We start from the raw sequence: 26362 nt of genomic DNA, 5'->3' as shown, positions 1-26362 counted from the left end.
ACATTTTTTTTTTTTTTTAATGAGAAGTAATAGCTGGCCAAACTCTACCAATAGCTACTGAAATGACTTACATAGCTAAGCAGAGCTGGTCAAATCAAAATCAGTACATAGGACAGACCTTTTACTTACTATGGAGAAAAAAATCTTGGCTTATTCATTTCCCTGTCCTGACACAGAATTACTTCAGAAGTTACTTAATCTGAAGAATTCCTAATAAGAGATCTATATCTTTATGTTCAATAGAATTTTATAAACTGAAAGCTAATACATAAAATGGACTTTGTAGGGCACTACATCACCTACTCTCTATTCTTCACACACACTTTTTCCTGCCCCAAGGAGCCTGAGGAGACCAAAAACAAAATTAAAAAAAAAAAAAATAAGTTTAAGTATAATAACAGAGTTCACCAAAAAGAAATGTGTGGCTACTGAATGTACAATAAGATGCTCAACCCCAGCCTTAATAAAATAAATGAAAATTAAAACTGCACTATGGGGAGAAAAGTAGCTGTCCCATTTTTCACTTATTAGATTGTCAAAAACCCGAAAGCCGGAACACACACTGAGATGGTAACTGTGAGGAAACGGGCTCTCTCGCATACAGCCAGGAGGACTGTCAACGAGAACAGTAGCTAAGGGAACACACGGGCAATCGTTCCACAACAGCAGATGCACCGCCTGCAACAGAGACATCCCACCTCTGAGAATCTGGCCGCAGCCAACACACATCACAGTGCAAGGTCATCCACTGCAGCATTATTTATAGTAACAAAAGGGTACGGCGAGAGGCATTTTAGTATATTCAAAACTTAGACTCACACCGGAAAATAATGATCTCTTAAGTACCAACACTAAAAGTGCTCCAGTACATACTGTTCAGAGAAAAGAATGAAACACTAAAAAATATACATAGTAGGATTTTACAATGGCCTGAGGGGGAGAAGGGGATTTAGAAGACATACTCATATTTGCTTCTGTTTGCGAAAATAATTTTGGTGGCTAGGACTGGAAGGAGAAAAGAATAGGAGGACAGAAGATAAGAGAAAGACTTTTCCTGGTAGAGCAATTTCTATTTTGAACCTATTCAAAAATTAATTATTTTCAAACTAAGCCAGCAATTACAAAAATTGATTTGTCTGACTTTTTCTGCTCTCCCCCCATTTCTTCAGTGCTTTTCACAGTCAAGTACCTCTAAAGAACTGTCTCTCTGAGCCAGCTGGCCTCAGTTCCCTCCACTCACTCTTCCACCTGGTCATTGTGGTGACGATCTCCAACCAGTTTCCCTGAAATTGCCCACATTAGAGAACTGGTACAAAGGAACACACAGTAGCACAGTGTGGTGACACACTGCTTCCTTACGTCTCAATTCCATCACCACTCCTCCTTGTCCCGCTACTCTACCTGGGCCACACCCGGGCCACCGACCTGCATGCACAGCAGAGCCTCAGGATCTATGTTTTTCTTCTTACCCATTCATCTTGGGAGATAATAGCCTATTCTACACTTCTGGTCCACCTGAATTCACTCTCCAACTCATCTATAACCACATCTCAACTGAAATGCAAAGAAATGTTAAACTTGACTCAAATCATTTTCACAACTGAACTTACAAATTCCCACTCTTGCATTCATTCCATTCTTAAAGAAACAGAAACCACTTTGGGCATTAAAATAAAGATCTACTAGTAGAGAAATGTGTTGCCATGGCCAAGGGAAAGTGTGGCCACCAGATGGGGAACACACTGCAGTAAGAAACAACAGAAAGCACTGTCCGTCTCAGAACCAGAGGATCTCACTGGGAGAAAACAGAACTGTCAACGTCAAAACTCTCAATCATTTGTCAAGGGCTGGAACTATGGCAGGAGCTGCCCATCGGTAAAGGCAGACAACAGAAAGAGGAGCTGCTAAAAATTGAAGCCACAGGGTGGGGGCCGGGGGCAAGAACTGCTGCTTCGAGGGTGGGACATGACCCAAACCAAAGAGGGATGAAAACAAACTTCTCCTTCTCCTATTTTTCCAGTCTTCCCACAATGGCTCCAACTGACCAAATCTACCCAAAAGAGCCAAAAGGTAATGAAAACTGGAATCCAAGTCAAAAGTCAAGGAGTTGAATTTTCAAGCCAATCAACAAAAAACTAAACCTTCCCCAGCTCCAAAATAAATGGCAAGGTCATTAAAAAGGATTGATCTCCGCTGGGGGGGGCGGGCAGTGCAACAACAAAAATATTCAGACAGCTTTAAATCAGACATTCTGCAGGGGAGGGCCCAAAACAGGTGCATAGAGTGATGGTGCACAGTGAATTGGTAGTAGGAATTCTATGGGGACTACACCTGATGTAAAATATATACAAATTTTTTTTTTTAATGGTGGGGCCCTCCCTGGTGGTGCAGCGGGTTAAAGCACAGCACTAAGAAGCTAAAGCCACTTCAGCATGAGTTCGAATCCCCACCCCAGAGGTGACCCAAATGGCACGGCAGACCTCTCCTGACCCGCCCACTGCTCCCCTCAGCAGTGTACTTCATCAGTCAACCTGTTCTGCTCCCCACTGTGTCTATGGTGAATCCTCTCACCGCCCCTGCACCTCTGGCCTGTACTGCAGTTCTGTATGTATAAATAAATCAGTCTTAAAAAAAAAAAAAAGTTAAAAAAAAATTTGTTGACCCCTAACATTAACGCAGAAAATTTAAATGCAAATGTTGTGTCTTAAAATATTTTAAAAAGCAGGACCTTAAATCTTTGGTCCTCTTTACCTCCCCTAATGCAAATTCACTCTGTGGTTGTGGGGTTTTCTTAGGGGACAGGGAGAGCTGGGAGCACATCTCCACTACCATGGCTGGCATCCAGGCAGGACTAGTTACTTGAAGGTGGCATTTAGATTCTGACATGAAAAGTGGCAGGTGAATGGGTTATTAGTTTTTATATTCTCTGTTACACTTACCTGTTCCCTTTTTGCTGTCTTATCACCCTTGCTGGTCTCCTGCTTCTCGGTTTCATCATCATCACCCTTACGGGTTCAGCTGCCCGCTGCCTACAGTTGCCTCTGGCTCCTTCATCTCCATTCACTTCCTCCTCACCTTTTGTCTCTCCTCTATCTATTTCACTGTTGGCCTCCTGCTCCCCATTTTCCTCACCAGTATTCCCATCAGAGATGCATCTCTATACCCTCCACCTCTTCTACACCTGTATGTCTCAGGTGGTGATCTCAGAGTTGGTTCTCAGGTTGCATCTAATATAGGGTGCCCCGTATCCAATGCCACAGAAGAGGTGGCAGCACTGAGGGTCATAGTGACAGCAAACCCAGGAACAATACAAAGATGGCTTTTCAGAGTCCTCAGTTCAGTCGTATCCTTAAATTCCTGTATGACATGGGAAATGTCTGTCCCAGTTCAAGTATTTTAAAAGCAAGTTGTGTTTAACCAAGAAGCAAGTCCCCAGAAGGAATCATTCACTAGCAAATTTGCAAAACATCTGGTTTCCATTCAGATGTTATTTAACTCCCAATTGTTTAGCTCAAATCAATAAATTGAATCATCTATGAATAACCAATCCCTTCCTATAAACAATTCTAGAGTACAGAAATATCTCCTTGAAGTTTTAAGGCTGTCTGCTGATTCTCTCCAAAATAAGTTACCTCTGAATTTTGACCCAACGAACTTACTGGGACAAAATAATTACCAATTTAGCAATTAAAAGATAAGAAGTCATAGGGCCCTCCCTGGTGGCGCAGCGGGTTAAAGCACTGCACTGAGAATCTAAAGCCACTTCTGCATGAGTTCGATTCCCGCCTGCCCCGGAGGTGACCACATGGCGTGGCAGACCTCTCCTGACCCGCCCACTGCTCCCCTCAGCAGTGTACTTCGTCGATCTGCCTGTTCTGCTCCCCACTCTGTCTCTGGTGAAGCCTCTCACCGCCCCTGCACCTCTAGCCTGTACCCCAGTTCTGTATGTACAAATAAATAAATCTTTAAAAAAAAAAAAAAAAGATAAGGAGTCATAAAAAACTGCCAAAACAGGAAAGATCTTCTGGTCAAAAATAAAGATTTGTGCTATCTGTACCATGCCATACCAATGTTGAGTGTTCTGGATATGACCATCAGAGAGAAGCAAACTGAGTTGGCTGCCTGCCTAGTAGGCATCTAATTGCTGTTCAACTGAGTGACAGGTAGTCATATAAAAAAAAAACCCAAAATGACAATGCCAAGCGTTCTAAAATTACAAATCTAATTTACCAATTTGAGGGGGGGGGGAACAAGGGCAGTCACAAAGAAAATGAACAATTGCTTTGGAAAAAGAGCTATTAGAAAACCGTATTCATTGATCACATAGTTCGGGATTTCCTGAACAGTGAGTAACTTAATTATCTGACAGCACATACGTACGGAAAACTACCTTCATAAAAGGACTGAGATTAGCTAACTCAAACTTAACTTGTAGAATGTAATGTTACTACCTTTTAAAATTAATATTAATGTGCCCAATTCCAAATATACTTGTGACTTTTTTTTTCCAGGTGATTTAAATTTTCCATTTATTATTTGTTTTCTAGTTACGATGTCAAAAATAAAGTACTCTGGTCTCAATTTTGCTTCAAAAAACTAGAGACAATACACATAACTATTATAATTAATGATGGTGAAAGAATTAAAACAAGGAAGAGATCTGGATAGGTATCACTCCAAAGTTATACAAATAATCACTGACCACCTGAAAAGATGTTCAACATCATAAACCATCAGGAAACTGCAAATCAAAATTAAAATGAACTCACATCTACCAGGCTAGCTATAATAAAATAGCAATAATAATAAAGGTAATAACAAGTGTTGGCGTGAATATAAGGCAGCAGGAACTACCATATACCATTGGTAAGATACTACTGGTGAGAATGTAAAATGTTGGGCCCTCACCGGTGGTGCAACGGGTTAGAGCGCAGTACTGCAAGCTAGCAGCAGCTGCTTCAGTGTGAGTTCAATCTCCTGCCCTGGAGGTGACCTACATGGCGGAGCAGCCGTCTCCTGTCCCGCCCACTGCTCCCCTCAGCAGTGTACTTAGTCTGTCTACTCTACTCCCCACTCTGTCTCTGGTGAATCCTCTCACCACCCCTGCACCTCTGATCTATATCCCGGTTCTGTTTGCATAAATAAATAAATCTTTTTTAAAAAACTGCAAAATGGCACAGCTACTATGGCTATGTTAACATTTGAGTCAGTGACTCAAATTGTTAACATGTGATTCAGTAGGTCTTCTCTTAGGTATAAATTTCACAGAAATAAAAATGTGGGTTCACACAAAAGCGTGTGTATCAATGTTCATAGCAGCATTACTCCTTATGGTTAAAAAGTAGAAAACATCTAAGTAGATGTCAATGAATGAGTGGATAAATAAAATGTGGCATATCCATACACTGGACTATTATTAGGCAATAAAGAATGAGGAGCTACTACACGTTATAATATGGATAGATCTTGCAAACATTATGCTAAGTAGAGGAGTCAGTCACGAAAGAACATGTGCTGTGTGATTCTACTTAACTGAAACCCAAAGACACAAACCTATAGTGACAAAGCTTGATGACTGCCAGGGGCTGGCAAGGCTAGAACTTTGGGACATAAGCTAAAGCATATGGAAATTCTATTAGGGATAATGAATTTGTGTTTCATTTTATTTTTGTACACTTGAAAAGGGCAAGTTTATTAGAAAGAAAAAGCAATGCACCTGCACAAACATAGGTGGGCCTGAGAGCTGCTGCTGTTTTGCAAAGGAAAAAGATTTATGAACATAAACACCTGCATAGTCACAGGTGGGCAGGAGAGCTACCTTGAAAATGTTTTAAATTTATTGTAGTAGTGAATGCACAGCTATGAATATACTTAAAACTACTGAAAGGCACACTTTAAATGGTTATGGTATTGGAATTACGATCTCAATAAAATGGCTTAAAAAGCAAAAGTCAAAAAATCCACTAGGTACAAGCTTAGCCACATCCTCACCTCTGATTCTACTTCTTTATCTGCTGCCTGAGTGTCTCTCCTACTCTAACTCCCACTCATCCGTCCCCTGCTCAGGTACATGTCACCTCCCCTTAAAAGCCTTCTCTACCCTCGGCCCTCCCTGGTGGCGCAGCAGGTTAAAGCACAGCACAAAGAAGCTTAATCCACTTCCGCATGAGTTCAATCCCCGCCTGCCCTGGAGGTGACCACATGGCCTGGCAGACCTCCCCTGAGCCGACTGCTGCTCCCCTCAGCAGTGTTCTTCATCGATCTGCCTGTTCTGCTCCCCACTCTGTCCCTGGTGAATCCTCTCACCCTCCTCATCTCTAGCCTGTACCCCCGTTCTGTATGAATAAATAAATCTTAAAAAAAAAAAAAAGCCTTCTCTACCCTCTTCAGAAAAAAGCAGCATATTGCTTCCCATGTGCCCACACTTGAGTCTGTGGCAGATACTGATAAAGACTCATAAGTATAGCTTCCCCTTAGTACAGACTTCAGTGGATTATTCCTCTGCATCTTCCCAGATCGAAGGTCAGGACAAAACTAAGAACATGTTCTTATTGTGAAAAGAAGGGAGGAAGCACAGAGGGAAGAAGACAGGGAGGGAGACTGACAAGTGAACACGTGAGTGAACAAACAAGCAGCGAGCAAGGCGGCATGAAGGCATGTTAATGAGTAAGCAGTAAGACTAAATGGTAGATAAACCATTCTTGTAGCTATCAAAAGTATTAACACTGGAAAAATACTTCCAGTAGATGCTGGGGTCAAGCTGATACAGAATCTGGTATTTCTGGCATGGGATCATCTTGTTCAAGTAGGAACAAAGGCCAACAGCAACCTTTCACTTTATGAAAAACTCTGTACCAACAACAACGAAAAACTACCTAAGAAAAACCATGCACACGTGTATTTTTTCTTTTTTACTGAACAGACATTATGCAGTTTATACATGTAATTTTAATAGAAAAATTAAAATCCTGCTTCTAAAAATATATCAGGAGGAAAGTTAGCAAATGTTAACAGTAAGTAGACTTATTTTTTCAAATTTTTTACATCATTTTATTTTTGTACAATGTATGCTTTCTCTTCTCAGTTACAGTCCCTGTGAAGTTCCCACCAAGTCACCCGTGTGCCATCACCACAGCCCCTTGTGCTCTCCCCACCTGTTTGCTCCTACCACCCTCCCCAGCAGAATCTCACCAGTTTATAGTTGCCTGTTGATTTTAAAATTTACGTTATCACTTTTTCTTCCTGTTCCTTTATTTGGATCCTCTACCTTCCTCCTAAGAGTGAAACCATCTGGTATTTTTTTTCTTCCTGGTTTGTTTGACTAAGCATCCATGTTGCTGTGAATGGCATGAGTTGATGTTTTTTTGGTTGCTGGGTAATAGTCCATCGTGTATATGTACCACATCTTCTTGACCAATCATCTATTTTTGACAGTTGGGTTGTTTCCATGTCTTCCCTATTGTAAATAGTGTGATTAACATTGGGGTGTGGGTGTCCTTCTAAATTAATGTTTAGTGCCTTTGGGGCAGATACCTAAGTAGCTAGATTTAGACCACGGAACTCATGTTCTAGAGATCAAGTCTTTCTAGACTTCCTAAGATGAGTATGAGCCTAGCAAGAGATCCTCTCCCCCAGCCCTATCCCTACCATCTGGAAGTCCTTCCAGGTCTCTGGAGACATAGTCTGCATCATCTGACCAGCTCATCTGAACAACTGGCTCTCAGCTGGCACAGGCCCCAAAGGTCTTCTTCATCTACTTACTAAACAGAGACCCAGGGCTTGCACCTGGCAAGCTGAGATCCTAACACTGACCTTGAAGAAAACCCTTCAATAGTTCAGAGATTAGATACTAAGGACCAGAGGCAAATTAACTATGTAGAAATGGAGGCTCTAGTAGGAACGCGATTTTTGCAAAAACAGAAGTGTTCAGTATCTGAGTAGGTATGGGAAATGACAGAGCAAAGAATTAAAGGTGTCCAATCCATAAGGCTAATAATGAAAAGTAACAGAAATGGAAGCTCTGGGGAGGAACAGTTCAGAGGAGAGAACTAACTTCAGCAGTAGACAGGTTCTCTTTAAGATACCTTTCCAGCAATACATGCAAGCATAACTGTGCCACAAGCTACTGCAAATGGATGAAGGAATTCAAGGATGAAGGAATTCAAGGATGAAGGAATTCAAGGATGAAGGAATTCAAGGATGAGGGAATTCAAGGATGAGGGAATTCAAATAAGGTCACTAATGTTGGAGTTACCAAAGATGACAGACAGCAGGCACTGAGGAGATGAGGACAACCAAAAGTAGGGGTAAAAATCATCAAGATGGACATATGTGGCACAGGCATACTGGGTGAGCAAGACTTCAAAGGAGTATTTGCCCAATTCAGTGTAGGTGACAGAAAAATGGGTTTTAAAAGTGGTCGCAAAAAGTATCAACTGTGCTGACCTCTTCTCTGCCTTATGAAACAGAGGTTCTGCCTAGAAGTCTTAAGTGCAATTAAAACGCTTGACTTCACTTGCTATTCATTTCAATTCTGACTATGCAATAAATCAGAACTAAATACCCACATGTGCATAGTATTTTACCACCAAGCCAAGCACTTTTACTTGCCAAGCACTTAAGAACATATTATCTAATCTGAGAACCCTGATATCCCCATGATTATCATATTTTTAATGCCCATTTTAGGGGCAAGGAAACAGGGACAGAAACATGTTGTGGCTTGTAAAGGTGTATCAGAAGTGGGAAAGCAGGAATCAGCCAGGATTGACCTGGGTCACTAAAGAGTGAATGGAAGCTCCTGGAATCTGCACCTTCAATCTCGACAGGTGCTGCCAGAAGAGTTGCCTGTATGGCATCATTCTTTCATGCTGTCAAAACAACAAAACTTTGCGCACTTGTTCACAAGCTATCTTTCTGTTTTCTTCTAAAGAAAACAAAATTCCATTTAGAATAGTAGAATTTCTAGTCCTCATAGGAAAAGACCAATGAAGCAGAAAGATGAGAAAGCAAACAGGATTACTAGGGATCTAATAGCTAGGAGGAGGGTGACATTTCCCTGACCCTCCCTACCCTTCTAAACCAATCAGGGCAAAGTCATTAGGCAGGGCTAACGGAAGGAGGCATTTGTGTGGAGGGCCGACTCAGCATGGAGGGTAGTGGGCAAGAGTGGGGTGGTCACAGAGAAATACAGGAGGTGTTGGAGGCTGAGCAGAAAGAGTGATCACCACGGGCAGCAGCCCACCCAGTCCCGGCCAGCAGAGCCCAATATGAGCAAGGGCATCGCTGCGAAGCAGCCCAGTATGGCGTACAAGGCTGGAGCACAATGGGATGGGCACAGAATGAAAGCGCATCCTAACATGGGGAGCCCAAGTTTCAGGGAGCTTAGAAAGCCAAACACATGGGCCAGGAGGTGGCAGCCAGGAGTCTGCTGTCAGAGCACAAATGGCATACAGCAGAAAGCTCTGCACAGTCTTATGATGTGTGCCCACTGGAAACTCAGAGGCAGGAGGGGTGTGCAGGCATACCTGCAGAGCGGCAGCAAGGTGTGAAGTTCTAGGGGGCTTCTGGTTTGATGAACAGGACATTTACATAAGCCCAAGAACTTCCTCAAAAAAAGACATGTCAACTCCAACAAGAAAAAAAAAAATCACCCCTAGAAGAGAAACTCCAGACAGTATCTTAATCAACCGATCCAATTTAACATCACCCACATGGGCCCAATCAAAGTCAGGAATCACTTGGTAGGATGCACTGAGAGGAAGCTGCGTCCGTTTTGAAGATATTCCGGCCAGAGATGCATAACTTGATACTGTTCACATCAACATAAATCAGGAGACAGTCATTCCAAGAACTGGGTTGTAGGCTTCAAAATCGTTAATGACATAAAGGTTCAAAGACAGAAAGAAACTGGCCCCATTCAAGGCCCCTAGAGACTTAAGAACTCAATACAAAGTTTGACTGTAAATTGGACACTTCTGCCATAAAGGATATTACGGGGATAACCCGAGTAAGGTCTGAGAATTAGGTGGCAGTGATGCCTAAATGTTAAGTTCCTGTTATTTGTGGTTCTGTGTGGCTCTCTGAGAATAACTTGGCAAAAAACACACACTGAAGGTGATAAAGCTTCAGCTTCCAGTGAACAGATGACTATCAGAATGCCTAAGAAAGTCTTTTTGTACTACTGGCTCTTACAGGTTATCTGTAAACATGTTTTTGGTTTTTACTTCTTAAGTTGCATTTTCAAAACAAAGAGTAGATGGGAGAGGCCAGCTGTTCCAAGAGGTAAGAATATGTAACTGCCACAAAATACTGCTAGAGAATGGAAGGCACGGAAACCTGTAACAAGCAGAGAGATGTTTTCCCTGGTAGGGAAAATAAAGCTCAGTTTTATGGGCAATCCCAATGGCAGGACCAATAAAGATTTGAAAAAGAGTTTGTTTTTTTTTCTTCCAGTGTTCCAGTGTTTATATTAAAGGAGCATTTATTTTTAAAAGCCCAGGAGAAAAAAAGGATTATTCACAAATTCTTATATTCATAAATCTTTTCCTACATATGTAGAAAAAAATGCAGCTGATTCAGAGGCAGAAAATGTCTGTGGTGCTTTAAGTACTTTTATGTATTAAACTTCATTCAGACTAGCATTCTACTATTCACATCTACCCTACTCCCAAATTAAAAAGAGTAATTACATTTCCCTCATATTCTTAATTATAATATATCCAACATTGATTCATGATTCAAACACTCATAAAACTAAGGGCAGAATTTTCTTCATATATGTAAGCAGTATCTAGGAAAATCCTACCGCTAACTAACATTATATTCAATGGAAGACTGAATTCTTTCCCCCTAAGATTAGGAACCTGGCAAGGATGTCTGAAATCACCTCTCAAAATCAACACAGTACTACAAGGTCTAGTTGGCAAAAGGAAACAAAATGCACAGATCTGAAAGGAAAAAATGAAAGTCATTTTGCAGATAACATGACTTTGTAGAAAATTCCCAGGAATTTACAAAAAAAAAAAAAACTCCTGTAACTACTTTGGAAGTTCTGCAATGTCCCCTAACATAAGTTTAGCAAATAAAAATCAATTGCATTTATTTATAAATACTAATGACTAACAAATGAAGTTAAATTCAAGAAAGCAATACCAAGAAAATAAATACTGCCTCAAAGAAAATGAGATATTCACATGTCAATCTATAAATACATACTATAGTTACATGGTGATAATTATTAAATCTTGTTGGAAGAAATTAAAGAAGACCAAGTCATTCAAGAATGCTACCATGCTCATGGGTGATAAAGCTTTCAATTCTTCCGAGATCCATCTACAAATTTAACTCAATTCCTATCAATCCAACAAGGTTTTTGGTAGACATAGACAAACACACCACAAAATGTACATATGGGAAGGAAATCCCTAAAATGGCCAAAACAATTTTGCAAAGAATTGAGAGGAATCAAGTCTACCCAATTTCAAGATTTCTTTTATAGCTATAGTAATAAAGACATTGTGATGAAGGGAGATCCTTCCATGAAACATGAACAAGAACAGATTGGTTAACTATGGAATTTAACTCACTGTCCAACACAGGTCTTTGGCATTCACACTGACTAGAATAAGGTGATGTTTCTAGCTCTCCCCTCTTCTCAGTCAATGTATTTATGTTCCTTTATCCACTTCACTTACTACATACACTGGGGGCACAGATTTTCTCTTTTAGTTTAGGTCACCGGAGAACAGAAAGCTACCAACCTCAAAGAGAAAGCCAAACATCCTGGACCCCAGAGTACATACAGTCACAGATTAAAAAAAGGTATCAACCCCCTCAGAGAAGGTGAAATGCATTCACAGAAAGAAGAACTTATTTGGGTTTTGAGCAGCCAAAGTGATAGATTTTGTAGATAGTGTTGATGAGCAAGTCCAACACTTATTTGTAAACTGCACCAGAAACCGAACACCTACATTCCACTTTCATGGCCTCCCTTCTGGTTGGGGACAGCCATGTGAAGCAGCTTGTCGGAACACTGAAGGGGAAGTCCACTGTGCTGCAACGCTTCCAGGAAAGTTCTCGCTTTCCTGGCAAAATGGAGATGTTCCACAAAGGTTTTGGTTTTGTGGTAAACAGAGATACTGCAGTCAATCCATGCCCCCCTGAGCTCTCTGACACAGAAAGGTGGCATCAAGAGCGGGAGCAACCCTGAAAGGACGGCCAAGAAAATTTCAGAATAAACCTGATATTGATATTGTTGAATTGCTAAGTCAATGTCAACAGATAACCAGCTCCAAATTATTTAAGAAAAATAAAGCTTAATGACGCTTACACCACTCTTCATATAGCAGAAAGCATCCCTACCTAATACAGGTCTGTTTTCTAATAATAAATGACTTTAAACATGAATAATAATTTCTGAGTGTGTGAACGCTAATAAATATTAGAGTGCTTTCATATCAAGTGTTCATTTGATAGTACATGTTGTAACATATTTCCACGATTACCACACTTAGCCTCTCTGGACCTCAAAAACTCATTTCCTTTCTTTCACTCACTACGTTAAGTGCTCACTGTATGCCGGGCACCTTTCTAGGTGCTTGGCAAACAGGGGAAGTCAAGGCCTCTGCGTCCACCCTCTGCTAGCTTACTGTCTAGCAGGAAGCTTATTCACAAAATGGAGATGGAAAATGGCCTCTCCTAACACCAATATTTATGGAGAATATGTCATGATAGGTTCAGCACATAAAAAGGCACTGGGAGTCAAACAATAAAAAAAGGAATGAGAACACTCGCACTGACGTCTACAAAAGGAGGGAAAGAGAAAAAAAAAAAGTGAGGATTAATGTTAAATAATTTAAAAAATAAAAGAAATACCCTTAAGCGCAAATGTGCCCACAGTAATTACAGCCAAGAAAACAGGTTCTAAAACCGACTTCAATGGCTGTGGAAAGGGAAAACAGTAACAGCAGGTCTTGGAGACAGGGCTATTGTTCTAAGCTAAGTCAGGAAGAAAGTTCAATAAGTTAACAAGAGTAACAGAGGTGTGGAGAACCCAGTTACAACTTTATACTCATACTTAATAGTTTTAATGTAAAAGTCTGCATTTTCTTCTAAGATAATATTTCATAATCTTTACTACAGAAAAATCTGTTTATGTTACACTCTACCCACAAGCAGTTCATTGACTGTAAATGTCTTACTTCTTATCTAGTCCCATAGGGAAAATAAATCTAAATATTACAAATCACTTAAAATATACAGGATGTCAAATATGTCTAAAGGCTTATTAAACAGTACCTTCTAGCAATACATTGACCTTTTTACACACTGCTCATATAACCTGACTCACTAGAAAGCTCTAATTTTTAGGAATTTATCTAAAGTCACAAAGATATTCACAAACCTTGAATGAATTTTATTGACTTTCATGTATTTCCCTGGTGAGAACTACGGAAACATGCTGGTCTAATACACACACCCCTGAAATCCTTGTTCAAATAACTGATTTGAACAGAAATGGTATAACAAGTGCATAATAACTGAATACTTTAACTTGACTCACCAAAATTTTTTTGCTCTAGAATATTTGATAGCCAACCTGTCATTAACCTGCGAATTTTACAATATATTCAAAAGAAATGTGTTCAAGTGGTCCAAATACGTAACTATTTCTAGATTACAGTTACCAAACTAGATACCAGTCTTACCTATGGTTTCCTCTTGCAAAATACTACACCTTCTCCAATAGAAACAAAATAAAAATATTTCCTAGGAATTAATTATCTGGAGTATCTTTTATCCAGAATGCTTCCAACTTTCTTCTTATTGCAACAGGAACAAAGACAAATATCGTCCACTGGAATTACATATGCTGAGTATTATGTGAATTCATCTTACTACTCATAAAACAGAGAAGAGTTGAAATATTTTATAAATCACAATTACAGGATCTATTAAAACACTAAACCCAAAAAACTGAATTCATACACTCTAGAAATAAAAGACATCGAAGCGAAAGCTAAAAGACAGTAAAAAATTCGGAAATTTATCTTATTTGAAATGCTTCTTAAACTTTTCCATCTGGTTTATCCCCCTCTTCCCTTCATTTGTGGAAATGGATGCTTTTAAATTAACACTTGTTCTCGCATCTAATCTGAGAGCCACAGCATACTTTCATGAAAGTTTGTGGGTTTGATTGGTGGTTTGTTAAGAAAGCATTAAGGTAAAAAGCAAGGAATCAACTATATCAAAGGCAGGATTTTCACGTTGTGTACATAAGATGAAGCAATAGCTGACACCAAGTTAGCTGCTGAGCCTATTTCAAAAGAGAAGACAAAAAAAAATCATCATCAAATGGAGAAACATCTTAGTAATTCACAGAAAACTCAGTTTTTCCAATGAATTCTCATAACTACATAGTAATTGAAAAGAAAAGGCTCTAGAGTATGTTGGGGGGTGTCCACATAAGCTCAGCTCTCCTGGCTGCTATTCCACTCCTAAGAAATGGCCTCTAGCAAAGACCAGCTTAGTAGAGCTTCATGGAGCTCTTCCTCTTAGCAAACTCAATCCTCCTGTCGAATAGCTACATGGTTACCTTCATTTTACAGAAAACCAACCTAAGCTTAAGTAAGCTGGCGAACGACACGTATCATCAAACAGTAAAAGAGTAATCTGAATAGTAATCTAGACTCCATAATCTTATTCACCACTAGTGTCAAATGTATTTAAAAGCTCATGAAATATATTAGCAATAAGTAAGGGTAATCTGATTTTCCTGTGCATCAGGAATCACAGAAGCCAACAAAAACCCTACTCAGTAACTAACTTACATCATGATGTACTTTGTAAAACACATAGCAAGCATCCTGCATCAGACAGAAACACTTTGATTCTGTATACCATTACTTATCTAAACAATAGGAAAAAAGCTTTTATTTTAACAAGATTTGAACATAGCAATTTCCCTTTCCCACTGACTTCAGGAACATTTATGTAAAGAATCTCATCTTAAAATTTTTGATACATGGAATAACTTAACTGTCACAAATTAAGTCAAAGCTGGCAGGATGTTATGTTTCACACCTGTCCCATTTCCCGAATCCCAGTGGATGACTGCATAAGCATATTAGTTTGTTTTCTTTGCTTACAAAGTTCACTTACATACTGATTATCGTAAGAATTTTCATAAATGATCATTCTCAAATTTGGGTATGTATTTCACTCTAAAATCTTTCTGGTTTTACTAAGAAAGGAAAGGGTTCTCTGCAACAACAAAATTTGACTACATAGTTTATCTGAAGAGAACTGTTGTTGGTTTTGCCTTGGAAATACAGATTTACATTCTATTTACTCACTAATCAACAAAACATCTTTAATATACATTTTCTTCCCCCAAAAAATCCATACAAAAACAATACAACTAATGACAAGAAAAAAGCTTAGCACAAAATAAAGTTTTACTGAAAAAAAGTCTAACAAACATACGTGATTTCCTTTTTGTTTCAGATTAATTTTAAAAAATCACTGTCAGTTCCTAATGCAAATGATAGCTAATTATGTTTCCATCTATAAAATGAGAGTTGTACTAGGTAACAGCTAAGGCAGCAGGCAACAACTGCATGTAAGTGTAAATGGTAAATATGAGGGAGCAGTGAAGTGGGAAGTTTGGGAAGGAGCAAGGATGATCAAGGTAAAAGATATGAACTAAACAAAAAGAAATCAGCAAAAAGCAATACCAAGTCTCTGAGCCTAGAAACGGCCCAAACTTTGTCTATGTACTTTTGAAGCAGAATACACAAATAAAACTAAATACAAAGTATCCTGACTCACTGGTTCTCTCCACTACCTTTGCTACCATTATTCATCCAAAATTAGAAAGCAATACTATGAGAATGAAAAGATGAATGCACACAATTATCACACATAACATTAACAGAGCCCAGTTTTTATTTTTAAAAAACCACAAACATAAGAAAGTATGTAGGCGGAAAAGTATGAAAAGTGCACAGTGAGTCCACCTAAATACAGAGCCAAACTAAACAAAGAAGGATATCTGATGAAGAGATAAAAGTGCCATGAATTTGTAAAAATGGGAAAAAATCACTTTAAAAATGTAAGTAGTAATGAGTTAAGGACATCAATAAGAAGTCATTTTTAAGTTAAAGAAGATACATATAGAAATAGTCTATCTACACAGGGCAGCATTCCTGATCTATCACCTCAGTGGGACTAACAGAATGGCAAGCAGCAACAACAGACACACTTAGTAGACATACCCTGGTTTCTAAGACCTATCTCCAATGAAAGAAATAAGGGTTCTTTGAAGAAATGGCTGATTTTAGGAAAAGGGCTGGAATTTGTGAATTAGCCTGGAGCATGCATCTTACATGGTCAGAAAGTGCTCAAAATTTTTTTAAAGAAAAAATGACAGGGTATATCTAAGGGACACAGGAGGAACTAAAAGATTTCCCAATGGCAGAAACTAAAAGAATTTAAGTAACAAAGTAAAGAAGGACTGGGATATATAACCCAGAATATCAAAGAAATATCTGTGTATACACAGCGCTATAAATGAATGAATGGGGGCGGGGGAGATATTCTCATACAAAAGAATTGAAAATAAATTACATAGATGCTCCATGTAGGTAAAAAAGGGTGATCATAAGTTTCCACCCTGTAAGTGTGGGCTGTACATAGTAACTTCCAAAAATCATAGGGCAGAAAAGAGGGGAAGAAGAATTTATAGTGAAGAAATTCAGCAAACATGACCTCAGTCAGCTGGTCAAGGCTATCATCAACAGTCATCAATCATGTTGATATCACATAAGACAATATGTGACAAAAATGACACTTTACCGCTATGGTCTACTTCCCCCACACCCATAAATCCCACTCTAATCATGAGACAAACATTACACAATCTCCAAGAAAGGAACACCCAACAATACACAATGACCAGAAGTCCTTAAAACTGTCCAGAATCATTACTAACAAGGAACATCTGAGAAATTGTTACGGCAAGAGGAGTTTAAGGAGACATGACAGGTAAAGATAATGTGATATCCTAGAAGGCATCCTGGAACAGAAAAGGAACATTAAGGGGAAAAAAGGCTTATATAAAGTGCAGCCATTAGCTGATAATTGCTCGTTATAATAAATACGCCATCCTAACATGTTAATACGTAAGCCACAGGAGCATGGATAGATACATAGGAACTCTGTACCCCTTGCTTAATTTTTCTTTAAATCCAAAATTGTCTTCTAATAAGAGGAAAAAATCCATCTTAACGTATCAACTTTGCTTCCCCCACCCCCAAAAACAGAGATGTTTAGACAGAAAGTAATAGGCTCAGTAAATATAAGTGTGCTATCTTTTCTATCTTTCATCAATTCGATAGAAAATATCTAATGCTGACAAGAACTTTGTATCCAGAAACGAAACTTCAACTCTCCATCACACTGGGTCTATGGCTTTCATCAACACACTGAACGTCAGCTTGCTACTTCGTCTCTCATACACAGCTAACATTTCTCTATGGATTCATTGTCATGATTAAAAACGATACATGCGGCCCTCCCAGGTGGCGCAGCGGGTTAAAGCACAGCAGTGAGAAGCTTAAGCCACTTCCGCATGAGTTCGATCCCCACCTGCCCTGGAGGAGCTCCACATGGCGTGGCAGACCTCTGCTGACCCGCTGCTCCCCTCAGTAGTGTACTTCGTCTATCTGCCTGTTTTGCTCCCTGCTCTGTCTCTGGTGAATCCTCTCACCTACCGCATCACTGGCCTGTACCCCAGTTCTGTATGAGGAAATAAACAAATCTTTAAAAAAAAAAAAAAAAAGATACATGCATAGTTGCTACTAAAGCAGAGCCTATAAAATGAAGGTTAATAATACAAGTATTTGAATTACTTTTAAATTCCCTAAAAATCTGGAGAAATTATCGATAATTCTAAATTTAGTACTTGTAAAAGTATATTCAGTTTACAAAAATAGAAAGCCTTTTAGCTATCTAGCAAAATACATATTATCTGGTTACTACTAATGCATAGATGAGGTGGTTTTATTTGGGAGACATTTTTTTCTCATATGTAAATTTTGGTTTTGTATTTATGGAAATTAACAATTTCAACCCAGACTTTGATTAACCTATTTAGTCAACACATATGAACTAGTAATAACTGAGAACCTACTAGAAGGAAAGTGAGAAATTCTGTCTTAACATTGAAAAACTGAGGACATCCACCATAATTTGCAAATATTTACCAAAGAGAATTTAAAATAATAAGGGAGAAAAGAAAATTCCACCAGTTTAATCAAGTCAATGAAGAAAGGTGTGCCAAGCTATCACTAAAACAGCCACTAGATCATTCATTAAGATACTGTGCTGTGGGGGCGTCCCTAGTGGCCCAACAGCTTAAAGCACAGCACTGCAAGCTAGCCACAGCACTTTAGTGTGAGTTCGATCCCCAGAGAGGTGATCCACATGGCGCGGCAGACCTCTCCTGACCCGCCCGCTGCTCCCCTCAGCAGTGTACTTCGTCCATCTGCGTGTTCTGCTCCCCACTCTGTCTCTGATGAATCCTCTCACTGCCCCTGCACCTCTGGCCTGTATCCCATTTCTACATGCATAAATAAATAAATTTAAAAAAAAAAAAAAGATACTGTGCTGTAACCTTTCCAGACCCACAGAACATGTACAGAAATTAGGAAGGTAATTAAAAGCTAAATTAGGGAGATTTTATTTTAACTTGATCAAATGATCATCTAGTAAAATAAAACCAGTGAGATTAACCAAAAAAAATCAGTTGAGATTAACCACCAAAAAAAAAAAAAAAATCTGTGAGATTAACCAAAAAAAACACTTCTCCAGATACCTCTCTGGAAGACCTAAGCAGTCAAATATCTGTGGGACTCGTGAGATAGGAACAGACTGTGGCACAGTATATAAACACAATGAAAATGGAGAACACCAAGAAACTATGGATTTGTTCAAAAAAGAAAGAACTCCCAGTGAAATGTGATATATCAATTGTGTAAATGGGAACTAAAAATCTGTTATATCAAAGAAAGGTATCTGTTGAGTCCTGGTAAATATCAGGGCTATCTGATTAAAGTGCTCTCCATGAGTTTTATAGATGTGTAAGAATGTGAACCACTGGAAGGGATCACAGTCAGTGAAATCAGCCAGAAAGAGAAAGAAAAATACCGTATGGTTTCACTTATAGGAGGAATGTAAGGAACCCAAGTAAGGCATAAGGGGGAAAAGAATTATAATAAAGCAAAAAGCAAAATCAACAGGCAACTATAAACCAGAGATATTCTGTAGAGGATCTGGGGAGCAGAGAACTGGAGCAAAACAGGGGTGAGAAGAGCGCCTAGGACTACAGTGACGGCGCATGGATGAGTCAGTGGTGGGAATTTCACAGGACTATACCCAAGATAGCAGAGCATGCATTGTATAAAAATGAAGAATGATGTAAAACATACAAGATGATAAAAAAAAATTTAAAAACAAAAAGAGAATGTAAACCGTGTTATACTTCTGAAGATGACTTTGGAGAACAAATCTGAGAACATGACTGAATTATCAAAACAAGCCCTATGAAATTGGCTTGGTTTTAAGATTAAACTGAAAGACAACTTACCATCCATGGCATCTAACTGGCAAATATAACCTCAGCTGAAATGTATAGCTGTCTAAAATTGTTGTACCCATCTGGCATCGTGGAAGTGAATTTTCTCACATGAAACATAAATACAAAACTAAGCACTAATTTTAATAGTGTAATTCTAGAATCAAATAGGATTTATATGCTAAAACCCTTGTTCTTAAGAATACAGTCATGAATTTAATCAAAATGCTATCAATTCTTGGCAGTAAACTTTCAATACACTGTGGAAAATAGGTCAAACTATATTTGGAAGTGCCAGCGTGACTGCTCCTTGGCTCCCGCCCATACATTCAGCTATACTTTACCACTACCGAAAACTTTATTAATCATATAGCTTACACACAAACTACTCACTAGGTAGCCCACTAGTGAAATCATCTGGACATCTCTACACTAACAAAATACACCAAACTGGTACACCAAGGCAGGTATCTCCTAAGAACAGGTGCATAATGGTATAACACTAAACAACTGGCAGAAGGATGTGTTATCAGCTCCTCTAGCAAACAGTTATTAATAAGAACATGGAGAAATCAACTGTTAGCTGCAAATAGCTTGAAATCAAAAGTCAAATATTTGCCCCTCCCTGGTGGCGCAGCGGGTTAAGGCACTGCACTAAGATGCTAAAAGCCACTTCCACATGAGTTCGATTCCCGCCTGCCCCGGAGGTGGCCACATGGCGCGGCAGACCTCTCCTGGCCCGCCCGCTGCTCCCCTCAGCAGTGTACTTCGTCGATCTGCCTGTTCTGCTCCCCACTCTGTCTCTGGTGAAGCCTCTCACCGCCCCGAGCCTCTGGCCTGTACCCCAGTTCTGTATGCATAAATAAATAAATCTTTAAAAAAAAAAAGTCAAATATTTAATCCATCTTTTAAAAAGTTTATATTGGCCCTCCCTGGTGGTGCAGCGGGTTAAAGCACAGCACTAAAAAGCTAAAGCCACTTCAACATGAGTTCGATCCCCACCCCAGGGGCGATCCACATGGTGTGGCAGAGCTCTCCTGACCCGCCTGCTGCTCCCCTCGTTGATCTGCCTGTTCTGCTCCCCACTCTGTCTCTGGTGAATCCTCTCAATGCCCTGCACCTCTGGCCTATAGCACAGTTCTGTATGCATAAATAAATAAATCTTAAAAAAAGTTCAAATCACTGGAGCAGCATGCAGAAGGTATATAGTCAATGACAGTCAAATGACTGTCTGGTATTGCTTTAAATCTGGAATTACTTTAAAATTCTTCAGCAAAAACAGGTACATTGGTAATTATCAAACTGGTGATAGGTATGAGGAAATCAACTACTCCTTTATGTATATACTTAAACTTTTTCAAAGTAAATGTAACTCTTTAATATAGTTAAACAATACAAATGCAGAAGGAAAAGGTAAAGGTGACTTTTCAAATTAAGATAGAAACAATAAAACACTCAATAAATAGTGTCCAGAGAACCAGTTAGTCTAGGGAGGGACACGTTGGTTCCATACATTACAAATAAATCAAAATAAATTGCCACAAATATATCAAAATAAATTCCATGTAGCTCAAGAGACTACAAAAAGAAAATGACACCATTAACAAAACTGCAGATAATGTAGGAATTACAATCGCCATCATGAAGTCAAAGAAAACTGAACTGTATAAAAAGTTTCTTTCCTAACTGCTTAAGCAACCATAAACAAGTACAACAAAGGGGATAATTTTGAGATCTTATCACAAAGAGTTACCTTCCCAAACAGAGAATACCTGACAATTAGTCAGCATCATCTAACAGGACAATAGTCAAGAGATATGGTAAGTCACAGAAAAGGAAATGGCTTTTCTGAGAAATGCAAGTTAACAGACACAGAGGTATCATTTTTTACTCATCAGATGAGCAAAGGTCAGAACAGAAAGATCATAGCCAAGTGGGCTAGTCGCGGGAAACAAGCAAGCACTCAGACATGCAGGCAGGAAGACAGATCCGTGCAATCTCTCAACACGTGCCAAAGTCATGTGTCTGTACATCTTTCAACCCTTTAGTCAGTGTTTATTTTCCATGTTTACAAATGTGCAAAATGATACACAGATGTGGACAATCCCATAAGAGCAAAAGAACGGAAACAACACCTGCATCTAAAATGCAGGGACTGGTTACATGAACTATCCTACATCCATATAGCACTACTTCAGAAAAGCAGAGTAATAGAGTCTGTAATAAACCAGTAGGAAATGAACACCAAATCATACTGTTAAATGATTGGATTTAAAACAAAACTGTATGTATTGGATGCTATACTTTATGTAAAAGGGAACAGCAAAGCAAAACAAAAATAGAGCGTGTGTGTGTATTGTGTATACATATATATTCTTAGAATCCATATTCTTTGTAGAGAGGGAAAAAAATGTTAACAAGGGTTTCTACAGAAAGCCTTAGCCTGGGCAGATGGATAGAATCTTATTACCTTTGGTTCCTTTTGAATTTTGTGCCATGTTGAGCAATTCATTCAAAAAAAAATTTCACATTCTTACTTTGATCCAAAAATATGACAGGAGTAGTAAATACCAGAGTCTCGGTGCCACGCAGTACTGACGTTAAACTGAAACACAGAACAAATGTGCTGCTCCTGCATCAGAGGAATCTTCCCATCAAAATATACTAATAGAAGAGTTATCTTCCTGAAAACAATACTAAATAATCTTTTCTTAATTATTAAATGTTTACTTTTTTACATCAATACTAATCTCTCATTTATTCTCACTTAGGCTATAAGAATACCTGTACACCCAGCGAAGTGACAGTTATGGTGAACTCTTGTATTTACAAGTCTAGATCATCAAAAAGCCATGTACCACTTGCTGGCGGTTACTCTCTGGACTAAAGTAAGCTGTGAAATGGCCATAACCAGAGAAACTATTCCAGGGACAACAGATATGAATTAATGCACTCTCTGGCCAGAATGATCAATGAAAGCAAAATGCAGGTCAGTGGGCAAAAATAAAGCAATCTACAGCAGAGAAATATGAGAATTCTGGAGAAACAAGAAAGACAGGTCTAGAAATTACTGATTATAAAATAAAGAGGCAATCATTCTACAATGTAGAACTGGTATTATAAATATGTTAATAATATGCATGAATATGTCAATAAAGATTTCTTTAGGTGTAGATAATACTCAACTGGATTTTATAACTGATTCCTCAGTGCTTGACAATCCTTTTTTGGAGAGTTTATTCCCTCATAAATATAGAATTAAATTTTCCTTAAAATTACACGTGCGGCCCTCCCTGGTGGCGCAGCAGGTTAAAGCACAGCACTAAGAAGCTTAAGCCACTTCTGCATAAGTTCGATCCCTACCTGCCCTGGAGGTGACCATACGGCGAGGCAGACCTCTCCTGACCCGCCCGCTGCTCCCCTCAGCAGTGTACTTTGTCGAAATACCTATTCTGCTCCCCACTCTGTCCCTGGTGAATAAATAAAAAAAAAATTACATGTACTATAGAAGTTATTGACCAACACCTTGCTTCAGAATCCTCCTAGAGAGCTTATTAAAATATTCAAACATGAATTTGTAAATGTACACTAAAATTGTTACCATATAAATGTTAGTGTCTTGCTGTCAAGGAAATTCCACAAAGGAAAGCAAAAGGCAAGTCAAAAAGTAAAAGAGTTCTATGTTGACACAGAACTGGGCTTTCAGTGGTGAACTTCAATGATTTTTTTTTTTAAGATTTATTTATTTGTGCATACAGAACTGGGGTACAGGCCAGAGACACAGGGGTGGCGAAAGACTTCACCAGAGACAGAGTGGGGAGCAGAACAGGCAGATCGACGAAGTACACAGCTGAGGGGAGCAGTGGGCGGGTCAGGAGAGGTCTGCCACACCAGGTGATCACCTCCGGGGGCAGGAGCTGAAACCGGCGGAAGTGGTTTCAGCTTCTTAGTGCAGTGCTTTAACCCGCTGCACCACCAGGGAGGGCCAAACTTCAATGATTTTTAATAATGCACAACTGAAACCTATATAGTATTACAACACAATATTATGTCTATAAAAATTAAGAGAAAAAATTAATAGGCATAAATACCAATGAACGCTAGAAAAAGAAACAGATACTGAAATAAAGAACAAAATGATCTTCTAGAGTAAAGATATAAAACTTCAGAATGACAAAATATAAAGTGCAAGCATAATCACTGGAAAACCATCCACTCCCGAAAATTTCCATCTGCTAATGCAAACAGAGGCTAGAGGCACAGTCTAAGGCAGTCTCGGAAAAGAATTTCTCTCTACAGAGAGAAGTCAACAGATTGTCATCAAACTTCTAATCTATTAGGTTGCATTCCCTTAAAGATCTGAGGGAATTTTAAGTTTTGCTAATGTAACAATGACTCACAACTCTGTACATGATTCAAAGACAAGCTGCCATCTCTTCAGAGAGTTATGTTACCACACCACATCCACCATCAAGGCACCCCAGCCCTCCAACCACAGTCCACTGGGCCCCTCTGTCTTTTCCACCCCCCTCACCTCCCCCTCTGGTAGTCTCAATTTTACACATTTTTTAATCTAAAAAAGTATACCCATTTCAACAATATTAAACACTTCCAGTCAGGCAAGAGCAGGTAATTTACCACCACAGACCTTTTCTGATAGAATTATTCATGACAGATCCTAAGCCATAGTATACTTTATTACCCTATGTCCCTAACTTTTATATTTCATCAACTTTGTTTTCGTCATCTGGATAAGGATTTACTCACAGAAAGGAGAAGGGGGAAAGGAGAGAATAAAGGAAAACTCTGACATGAATATTGGCATTGGTCCTATAGTGACTTTAGGCATGATAGATATAATGACGGGTGGATGATGGAGGTCGGACAAAAATCACAACCAGATGCAATTTCAAAGTCAAAAACAATTTTTAAAAAAGGGGTTCCAAGAGCACAGGTGCAGACAGCAAAAGTGTGATAATGTGCACAGTGAAGGCCCATGCCTCCACCCCCAAAACACAAGCAGAAGACTGAAACCACTATCTTCCTTCACAGGGCCGGTAATCCCAGCAAGGCCAATAATTCCACTACCCCATTCATGCTATGAATAACTATTTCACAATACAGGTTGTCACAGGCATGAAAAAGAATCAGCAACGCCTAATAGATTTAAAATTTATTACTACAAAAATCACTTCAGATCCAAGTCTAATCTTCTTAAAAGTTTTTGCTTCATTGTAACACCTGTTCCAGCTCTCCTCATTTGCTAGCAGCTTCCGTCTGAACATACAACCACAAACACCAATAACTGATAGAATGAAAACAAAGATCTGTTCAAAAATCTTTCTGAATAACCTACTTATGTTTTACCTATTTCTTTAAGTGCGAAGTGCAGATAAAGTCGTTAAACAAGCATTATTATCAAGTCCTTTCCTGCTCTGCTTACCCAAGGCAACTCTAGCTGCAACTGTTTGACTAAACCTGTCGTAAAGTACTTTGATTGCTGACAACTTCAGATGTATTCTCATTTACTCCATGCTTACAAACTAAAAAATAATTGGCTTTCTCTCTATTGGTAGCAGCAAAGTTTTAGCAGATGGTGCCCTTGAATAAGGAAGGTATGGCAGTGAAATGCAACTAATGACTAACCTTACATCAGCAACAAAATGGTGTTCTTTTCAAAGACGTAACACACTGAGTTTATTTATTTGCTTATTTTTGAATACAGGAGAGCATAGTATCATGTAGTTACATAAACTAAAAAGTGGAAGCAGCTCTTCAATTTTCTATTTCCTAAAGCTTCCAGAGGATAAGCAAAAAAAAAAAAAAAAAAAAACAAAAACCAAAACAACAAGCATACAAAGCATACAAAGTAGCACTCTCACTCTTACAGTCAAAAAACTCAAATTATTTTTATTAATTCAAGAACTTTCTCAATTTGGCCACAGGCTTCAATCATTATGTGACGTAATTCAGTTATATGCTGAACATTAAACTTCTTTTCTTAGTATTTACTATCTGTCCCAATCTCTGAACATCCGCTATACAAATGTTTATATCATACAACAGAAAACTCAGGTTTAAAGTACTGAGTTATTAAGCACTATCTCAGATACCTTTAATATTCTTAATAATACAACAGGCATAACCAATTAAAATAAATAAATCATACAGACATTGAATGTGTTCAACCCTACCCTATTCTTATAACTGATCTTTCCACCAAGGGCAAGATACTTAGTAGCCAAATGCTCCTCTCTCCTAATAACCCTGCTTCATTAATATTGTTCAAGTAGCTTCCAATGAGATGGTTTTACTTGGAAAATCAGTTCTCTAAATCTTTCTTCTGTGAATACTAACAGGGCAACTCTGCAATACAGAAACCTGACAGCCCATGGATCTTTTACTGTGCAAAACTGATGATTATAAAATACACTTTATGGCCCTCTCTGGTGGCTCAGCGACAGCAATGCAAGCTGGCCGCAGCCACTTTGGTGCAGAGTTTGATCCCCAGCCCTGGAGGTAAACCACATGGTGCTGCAGACCTCTCCTGACCAGCTCGCTGCTCCCTTCAGCAGTGTACTTCGTCAATCTGCCTGTTCTGCTCCCCACTCTGTCTCTGGTGCAGCCTCTCACCACCCCTGTACCTCTGGCCTGTACCCCAATTCTGTATGCATAATAAATAAATCTTCAAAAAAATGCACTTTAAAATATGTAACAATTTTATTT

General features: G+C 39.0%; 1 protein-coding gene across 2 annotated transcripts in view; it reads right to left on the bottom strand.

Moving 5' to 3' along the window:
* Positions 1–26362, bottom strand: part of CDKAL1 (CDK5 regulatory subunit associated protein 1-like 1) — a 604990-nt gene that overhangs the window by 517944 nt on the left and 60684 nt on the right. The window contains exon 1 of one of the 2 annotated variants that reach the window (XM_012732965.1): positions 22107–22154. The exons of the other annotated variant lie outside the window; for it this stretch is intronic. Coding sequence (XP_012588419.1) covers positions 22107–22134 — 28 coding nt within the window. The 5' untranslated portion in view covers positions 22135–22154. Of the gene's footprint in view, positions 1–22106; positions 22155–26362 lie in introns of those variants that run through there. 2 annotated transcript variants of the gene reach the window in all.

This window comes from Condylura cristata, unplaced genomic scaffold, assembly GCF_000260355.1.
Source record: "Condylura cristata isolate star-nosed mole 26May11 unplaced genomic scaffold, ConCri1.0 scaffold00037, whole genome shotgun sequence".
NCBI lineage: Eukaryota > Metazoa > Chordata > Mammalia > Eulipotyphla > Talpidae > Condylura > Condylura cristata.
Note: the sequence above shows the minus strand (reverse complement) of the source record. Positions and strands in the feature narration are given on the sequence as shown.